At 45.3% G+C, this 9,281-nt stretch overlaps 1 protein-coding gene across 5 annotated transcripts in view; it reads right to left on the reverse strand.

Annotated features, from left to right (window-relative positions):
- Positions 1-5,831, reverse strand: part of SEC22A (SEC22 homolog A, vesicle trafficking protein) — a 34,577-nt gene extending 28,746 nt beyond the window's left edge. The window contains exon 1 of one of the 5 annotated variants that reach the window (XM_054043695.1): positions 5,674-5,831. Coding sequence is in view for 2 of the 5 variants with exons in the window: in XM_054043694.1 (XP_053899669.1) it covers positions 780-805 (26 nt within the window). In the remaining 3 variants the exon portion in view is untranslated. Of the gene's footprint in view, positions 1-779; positions 2,988-5,605; positions 5,625-5,673 lie in introns of those variants that run through there. The other 4 variants (XM_054043696.1, XM_054043697.1, XM_054043694.1 and 1 more) reach the window with 4 other exon arrangements.
- Positions 5,832-9,281: the final 3,450 nt, after the last annotated feature.

Here is a 9,281-nt window from a genome sequence, read left to right on the forward strand (position 1 = left end):
TGAATTTGTCTAGCTTCAACAATTTATAATTATTTAAAGGGTATAAACTAGGGTTGTTGATTAATCAATTAACTCATGCGATTAAATCAAAAAAATTAATCACGATTAATCGCACTGTTAAGCAATAGAATACCAATTGAAATTTATTAAACATTTTGGATGTTTTTCTACATTTTCATATATATCGATTTCAATTACAACACAGAATACAAAGTGTACAGTGCTCACTTTTTATTATCTTTGATTACAAATATTTGCACTGTAAAAATGATAAAAAAGAAATAGTGTTTTTCAATTCACCTTATACAAATACTGTTCTGCAATCTCTATCATGAAAGTGCAACTTACAAATGTAGGGTTTTTTTTTTTTTTACATAACTGCACACAAAAACAAAACAATGTAAAACTTTAGCGCCTACAAGTCCACTCAGTCCTACTTTCAGAGTAACAGCCGTGTTAGTCTGTATCCGCAAAAAGAAGAACAGGAGTACTTGTGGCACCTTAGAGACTAACAAATTTATTAGAGCATAAGCTTTCGTGGACTACAGCCCACTTCTTCGGATAAGAAGTGGGCTGTAGTCCACGAAAGCTTATGCTCTAATAAATTTGTTAGTGGGCTGTAGTCCACGAAAGCTTATGCTCTAATAAATTTGTTAGTCTCTAAGGTGCCACAAGTACTCCTGTTCTTCAGTCCTACTTCTTGTTCAGCCAATCGCTAAGAGAAACAGGTTTGTTTACAGTTACAGGAGATAATGCTGCCCACTTCTTAATTATGTCACCTGAAAGTGAGAACAGGCGTTCGCATGGCACTGGATATTTACATGCCAGATGCGCTAAAGATTCATATGCCTCTCATGCTTCGGCCATCGTTCCAAAGGACATGCTTCCATGCTGATGACACTCGTTAAAAAAAAAAAAAAAAAAAGTGTTAATTACATTTGTGACTGAACTCCTTGGGGGAGAATTCTATGTCTCCTGCTCTGTTTTACCTGTGTTCTGCCATACATTTCATGTTATAGCAGTCTCGGATGATGACCCAGCACATGTTCATTTTAAGAACGCTTTTGCTACAAATTTGATAAAATGCAAAGAAGATACCAATGTGAAATTTCTAAAGATAGCTACAGCACTCAACCCAAGATTTAAGAATCTGAAGAGCCTTCCAAAATCTCAGAGGGATGAGGTGTGGAGCATGCTTTCAGAAGTCTCAAAAGAGCAATGCTCCGATGCACAAAGTACAGAACCCAAACCACCAAAAAAGAAAATCAACCTTCTGCTAGTGACATCTGACTTAGATAATGAAAATGAGTGATTGGCTGAACAAGAAGTAGGACTGAGTGGACTTGCAGGCTCTAAAATTTTACATTGTTTTATTTTTGAATGCAGGTTCTTTTGTACATAATTCTACATTTGTAAATTCAACTTTCATGATAAAGAGATTGCACTACATTACTTGTATTAGGTGAATTTAAAAATATTATTTCTTTTGTTTTTTAACTGTGCAAATACTTGTAATAAAAAATAAATATAAAGAGAGCACTGCAGACTTTGTATTCTGTGTTGTAACTGAAATCAATATATTTGAAAATGTAGAAAACATCCAAAAATATTTAAATAAATGGTATTCTATTATTAACAGTGTGATTAATCGCATGATTAAAATATGGAATTTAAAACCCATTTCTATTTGACTATGCAGATTTCCAAAGTGAAGAGGACAAAGACCCATCCCTTCAGTCATTTAAAACTAGGCTGAATATTATATTATCAAGAACGGCCCTATATTGGCAGGAAGATGGACAAATGACCTACTGTAATAAAGCTCTCTGATAGCATTTATTAAATTAATCACAGCAATTTCATTTATCCCTAATCTCTTATGGGGAAAAAGGGGGAGTGCGAAAATATCAAGTAGGTAGGATTACATAATGCTATATGTATCTCTCCAAAACTCTCCCATTGCCCATATATTAAATACTGAACCCAATTTCCATTCAATCATTGTTTTACTCCCAGAATTAAGGACAAAGAATATGAACAGCCAATATCAATAATAGAGACAGCAGAACTGAGAGTGGATAAAATCCTTCTTCTAGATCTAAGTTATCTATTTTACATATTTATTTTATTTGTAAATAAAATATTCTCATAAATCCTAGATAAATAGGGATTCAGATGAAATGAAAGCTATTTATATCAAGGCAAATTAGTCCCTCTTAAAAAGGATAAACCTCCCTGAAACCTGCCAGCTGTCTTCCATGCATTATGAAATGACAGAAAAACAAAACTTTGTTTAGACAGTCTTTTTTAATATCATTAGTAAAATATTTCTTATTAAGCCATCCAATGAATACATTTCTTTCTTCTCAGTCTCCAAAGAACAGTGTCAGAAGACTGTATAAAAAGTTGTTTTTGTTTTTAAGATAAATGACAAACAAAAACACTACTACCAAACACACTGTGGCTACAAGAGTATATGAATGTAGAGAAATTAATAAATATACATATTCTAACTGTATGCAATTGAGCACTGCAAAACGGTCATGAAAATTTACCACTAAACAACAATGTACTAACCCTTCCTATAACAGGATAATGGAAATTAAAAAACAAGGAATATTTTACTCACCCAACCAAAAATATTAAATATTTCTCTACAGCAAGCAGTTTTTTATGCATGTGTATATATGTGTACATAGGAAAATGTGATGAAGAAATATTTGTATAAATAATATCTTTAAATGTCATTTCTATCTATCCATCCAAAAGTTTAGGTATTAATCTGCAATCAATCCCTTACATATTTAGTATTTTTTTCCCAGATACTCTCTACCTCAGACTATCCTAAACTCAAGGGACCTCACTTTCCTTACAAATATAACAGTGAGTCTCCCACACTTCACAAATTTGTGAGAGGTTTCAGAGTAGCAGCCGTGTTAGTCTGTATCCGCAAAAAGAAGAACAGGAGTACTTGTGGCACCTTAGAGACTAACAAATTTATTAGAACATAAGCTTTCGTGGACTACAGCCCACTTCTTTAGATATGCATCCGAAGAAGTGGGCTGTAGTCCACGAAAGCTTATGCTCTAATAAATTTGTTAGTCTCTAAGGTGCCACAAGTAAATTTGTGAGAAGTACTTTACACACTTTAAAGCCTGCTGTTTCCATTGCAGGGCCCCTGGGAATTAGGAATATGTGGCTGTGGGGTCCATGACCTAATCCCAGTTTCTTCTATTGAGAAGAGGAAACTGGTAATTGTTTTTAATATGGAGGTACGTGGTTACAACTCCATATTCAGAGCTATGTTCTGAAATGAGCCTTAATATGAGGTATATAGTCCTGTTTTTCCCTCTGTGAAGATGGCCTTTCAGTGTGAAATGTGATACAGTGTTAGTTTTATAGTCTGAATTTTCAAGGCAATATTTGTTTGACTCCTTTGCATAAATTTTTAATATAAACTGTTTGAAATTGGGTTGTTGATGAGTGTCATTCATGGCAGTACAACCTTTAAAAAAAAAAACACAACACATTGCTTAGCTTCACAAAAACAAACAGAGATGAATTCTGAGTAGATCTGGTGCAATGGGTAGTCTCTGCTCTCCAACATATGCTAGACTTCCAGCACCTCATTTTTCAAATTATCCCCAACACATGAACTTATTACATTAAACATCCACAACTAATGGATGGGATAATTTGATAGACTGCTGCCTGCTGAAGGGCTGATTGAGAGGGCAGAGTTAAGGTGTATAGTTCTTTTGGGAATAGTAAGGTGTGTGCCTGTTGTTATGTATAGTAAATTAGGCTAACGTTTCATTTTTTTGCTTTTTCTGGGTTTGTCTCATGTCATGTGTATCAACCTTAACTGTTCCACAATTTTCTATTTATTAGTTTATTTTCTTAACTGTATAAAAGCTTTACATTGCATGCTCTAGATCAGGGGTGGGCAAACTACGGCCCGCAGGCCAGATCCAGCCCCATCAGGGCTTTGGATCCGGCCTGCAGGATTCCCAGCCCTGCGCCGCTCCCGAAAGTGGCCGGCACCACAGCCTCTGGTGGGGCAGAGGGCTCCATGCGCTGCCCTCGCCTACAGGCACTGCCCCCTGCAGCTCCCATCGGCCGGGAACAGGGAACCGTGGCTAATGGGAGTTTCAGGGGAGGTACCCGCAGGTGAGGGCAGCACGCAGAGCCCTCTGTTCCCCCCAGGGGCTGCAGAGATATGGTGCCAGCTGCTTCCGGGAGCGGCGCAGGGCCAAGGCAGGCAGGGAGCCTGCCTTAGCCAAGCTTTGCGCTGCTGCTACCCTAGAGCCGCTCCAGGTAAGCGGCGAAGGGCTGGAGCCCCCTGCCGCACTCCTCCTGCACCCCAACCCTCTGCCCTGAGCCCCCTGCCACCCCCCACACCCCTCCTGCACCCCCAACACCTTGCCCTGAGCCCCCTGCCACACTCCTCCTGCACCCCAACCCTCTGCCCTGAGCCCCCTGCCACACCCCTCCTGCACCCCCAACCCCCTGCCCTGAGCCCCTTCCTGCACTCCGCACCCCCTCCCACACCCGCCCTACATTCATGGTCTTACATGAAATTTCCCCACCCAGATGTGGCCCTCAGGCCAAAAAGTTTGCCCACCCCGATCTAGCTTCTGGCAGACCAAGAGAGTGGGGGAAAACTGCATATTAAAGTTAAGGAACCCTAGAATGCCCTGTCACCAACTTCCTTCGGTTTGTAACAAGGAAGCTTTTGTTTGAGCACTTTAACTGATTGCACCAGTATCATACAAATGGGGACAGAACAATCTCCCAGGTTACAAGAGCTCAGACCACTTATGCTTTGAAGGTTAGCACCAAAGCCGGGGTCTCCATGCAGAAGTCTATTAACAGCCAATGAAGATCCTGGAACTATGTTGTAATGAGCTTCAGTTATAAAATTATGCTTTATAACCAGGCTACGCAGTTCAGCACTAGTTTCCATTTCCAGGTAATGTCATTGTGTAACTCCATGTAGAGTGCAGTACGATAACCTGATCTTGAGGTGTTATGGATAACCCACATCACAGGGGTGGGGTGGGGTGGGGGGGTGTTGAACTGCCTCCTTCTCAATAGGGGCACACTAAAAAAAAAAAACTTTTGGCTACAGCAGCTATCCAACACACACACCTGTGTTGCACCGATAAGTTACACGGGGCACTCTGTCCATGGCAGGAGTGGGGAGGAAACAGAGGTCACAGCTGTTTTGCAGAGCAGCATTTGTACTCACGCCCAGCGCCTGGAGGTGCCAGGGCACCTGCTGCAGCCTTACACTACAGGGAAGAGGTCATAGGCAGGGTTATGCCTCCCTATCTCTGAGAGGCAAGTGGCAGGTGGAATAATTCCTCCATTGCACTAGCCCCCACATCCCCTCTCCCCCACAGTCTGGGACCCGGGCACCAGGAGCGGGACCCATCCCTATCCCGGCCCTCGAGAAACAGCCCAGTGTTATCCCTATCCCCCCCCCCCGCCCCGGGGCCGGAGGCGCAGGTGGGGGGCAGGGCCCATCGCTATCCCGATCCGTGCCCCCAACTTGTGCCCAGAGGAGGAGGAGGAGGAGACCCAGCCCTGTTCCTGCCCCTACCTGCGCCCGGGGCCCGTGGGGGAGGGGCGCCCCGCCCCATCCCTGCCTCTCCCGGCCCCAGTTCCCACCTGAGCCGCCTTCGCGCCGCCCGCACGGCCGGGTGGTCAGGCGGGCCTAGGTCTGTTGCTAGGCAACGGCTCTGCGAGGCGTAGGAGACCGTTTCGAACTACCTGCCTCACCGGAGCCGCGGCATCGGCAGCAGGACCACGTCCGCCTGCCGCAAAGCATTGTGGGAACCGTCGACGTGCCCCCGCCGCAATCAATGGCAGGGCGAGGGGATAGCACGTGACTCTGCGTAATCAGCCGACCGGTGCTCGGCGGCGGGGTGAGGACTGAGGAGGTGGTCGAGCTGCCGTTGCTCTCTGGTGATGTGGGGTGGTCGCCAGGGCGCGGTTGCTCAGAAGGGGTTGGGCCCCCATTGCTCTGTGGGGGTGGGACTTGGCGAGCCGCCATTGCTCTGTGGGGGTGAGACGGGACCGCCATTGCTCTGTGGGGGTGGGACTTGGCGAGCCGCCATTGCTCTGTGGGGGTGGGGAGGTAGTTCACGTTGTCAGCGATTTGTGATGCTAATGAAGTTATGGATATTAGAAAAGTTGCCACAAATGCCTGTAAAAGGCGGGGCCCTGCAGTCGGGCCCCCAAGTAGTCGTTGGCTTTCAATGGGACATGTGTTCCTAACACTCCCTCAGGTGCTTGTGGGTATCCCCCCCCCCCCCCCCCACCGTGTGTAAAGCGCCTGGTGAAGTTTTAACGTTATATAAATAATAATTACTGATCCTTGGTGTTTCTGCCGAGTCCACCAACACTCCCAGCTCAGCCCCAGCGGTAGTTGGCACCGGGGACTGGACTGAGCCTGGGTCCAGCACTATTCACACAGACCACCAATCAACTGGTAACTCAGCGAAAAGCCTCCCCATCCTATTACCAGTCCCTGGTAAAAATCCTGTTTGTTTAACTTTTCTGTAATGTGACAAGCATATGCCCCAGGGACATTGTTTACTGAATAAATCAGTAGGAGCTGCACCAGGGAGGAAAGAACTTAGGCCTAGATCCTCAAAGGTATTTAGGTGCCTAACTCCTATAGGAGTTAGGCACCTAGATGCTTTTGAGGTTCTGGGCCTTAGGGCTCAGCAGATCAAGAGGAGAAATGTAAAGCATAAAATGCATGTATAAAGGAGGAGTAGAGCCTCTGGAAAAGACAAGGTTAAGGGGACTGCAAAGTTGGCTGGATAACTTCAAAACTTAGATAGGTGAGTTGAATTGTAAGCCGTGGTACTGAACAGGTCCAGTCCTCATAGATTAAATTGAATTGGTTGGTTATTTTAGGACAACCAGTCCTCACCCCCCACACACATACTCAGAACCCCCCAGGAGCTCCACTCCCCCTGCACGTGGACCCCTGCTGAGCCATCCGCACCTGGATCCCCACCCCACTGAGTCCCACTCCCCCAGCAACTGGACACTCATTGAGTCCTCCCCCCCATACCTCTGCTGAGCTCTATACCCCCCACACCCAAACCCCACCTGCTGAACCCCAACCACCTTCACCTGGATCCCCCTGCGGAGTCCCTTTACCGTTGCACCCAGAAACCCCCCCACACACACAAGCCCTTGAGCATCCAGATCCCCCCACACACACAGATCCCCCACTGACCCAATCACACCCAGATTTCCCCACACAGAACCCTCTCATCCCACACCTGGATCACCCACACTGAGCCCCTCTACACTTGGATCCTGTCTTGCTGAGCCTGCGTGTCCAAACTGAGCGGCAGGGCCTTGGGATAGGCCCGGTCCTTGCGCTGTGTCAGGGTTGGGTGCAGCTTCACAGCTGAATCTGTGTCCCGGGGGAGCTGCACAGTGATCTCCCACCTCTGAGCAGCCAGTGTCATGGGCTTTCCCAGTGATGTGCTGGAGCCTCCACATTTATTTGACAAATAACATTTGCAGAATTTTTAACTTTTTGGTGCAGAATGCCCTTAGGAGTACTAATTGTAGGAGTCACCAGTTGACTTGTGCAAGAAGCTACTGAAAGACTACTAGGGCTGTGTCCACTGTGTGGTTGAAACCAAGCAAGCACAAACTTTGAACAAGGTTTGCCTACCCAATCTGGACACATTTTCCCCCTCCTCTGAGAAGTCTGCAATACCACCAAGTCATCTATGGCACTGTTTTATAACCGAGATATCAGAAAAGCCTCTGGGCTAGAGAAAGCATTCAAGCAGCACTAGGAACCAGTCCTGCAAACACATGACTGTGTCAAACCATAGGCACTGACTCTCAGGGTGCTCCGGGGCTGGAGCACCCATGGGGGAAAAAATGGTGGATGCAGCACTGTCAGCCCCCAAGTCAGCTCCTCCCCTTCTCCCCTCCTGTCAGTGGTCCCACCAATCAGCGCCTACCCCTCCTTCCTTCCTTCTCTCCCTGCACCTCCCACCTGCTACGATCCACTGTTCCATGGCATGCAGGAGGCCCTGGGAGGAGTGGGGAAGGAGCGAGGGTGGGGTGAGCTCAGGGGAGGGAAGGGGCAGAGGTGGGAAGAGGTGGGGTGGGGCCTTGGGGGAAGGGGTGGAGTAGGGGCTGGGCCTGGGGCAGAGCCGGCTTGAGCAACCCCCGGCACATTAGAAAGTCAGCGCCTCTGTGCCCTACTGTTTCTCGCTCAGTGTTTCACCCCAAGGGTAAAATTCTGGTTCTGTTGAAGTCAATGGACGTTTTGGCCATTATTCCATTCCATTATGGAAGTTAGGGCCATCATTTCACCCCAAATATTTACAAAACATGAATCAGATCCCCCAAAATCATGACAGTGGCTTAAAAATCAGAACACTGATTAGGTGTTTGTGTTTTTGTTAGAGCTTGTAGAGGTCACACTTTCAAGCTTTTGTCCACAACCATGAGATCAAAAACCTTATACTGTTTTTAAATGAAAGTTGACATTCACAGATAAGAAGGTGAGCCTAGCATCTGGGACTTTAAGAAAAACACCAAATATTGTGACTCTCATAACAAAATTATGAGAGTTGGCAATACAGTCACTGCTTCAGTGGTTTCAATGCTGTTGTTGCTAGCACACTTGAGGTGGGAATGTCGTCAGGGTAATAAAGAACGTCCGTGAAACATAGTTTATTTCTTTGTTCACATGTTTTCCTGTGTTTCTCTGTTGAAATTTTCTCAAGAGTTCATTCGGGAGGCAGAAGGGTTGTTCCTTAGAGCAACAGTGTTTCATTCTCTGGGACCTTACAAAATGTGAAGAAACCCAGTAATATCACATAAGGAACCTCACCACTAATAAATGCATTTGCTACAACAACTGTGGCATGCTCTCTTTCACACAAAATACTTAGTGTCTCTAATCTTCACACGACATCTCAGTCAGTCTGCAAAGTAAGAAGCTCCAATGAGATTGACAAGTGTATTTTTATTTTCAGCGCCATCAATCCTGGATTTGTAGAAATAAAACAAGATGAGCTATTTTTGATTATCATGTAACAAACCATTCCAATAATAAAGGTCTCGCTTCAGGGCTTTTCGTCTCTATTTAGTTTATTTCCTGTTCAATGGGAAAAAATGAACTGAAAAACCACATTAATGTACTCCTAGTAGGCATAATCCCTTTAGTTCCCTACATTACTGTAATTGAACACATCACCAGACTTTGTTTGTATTCAAATATTTCC

This window comes from Malaclemys terrapin, chromosome 11 (genome assembly GCF_027887155.1).
Source record: "Malaclemys terrapin pileata isolate rMalTer1 chromosome 11, rMalTer1.hap1, whole genome shotgun sequence".
NCBI lineage: Eukaryota > Metazoa > Chordata > Testudines > Emydidae > Malaclemys > Malaclemys terrapin.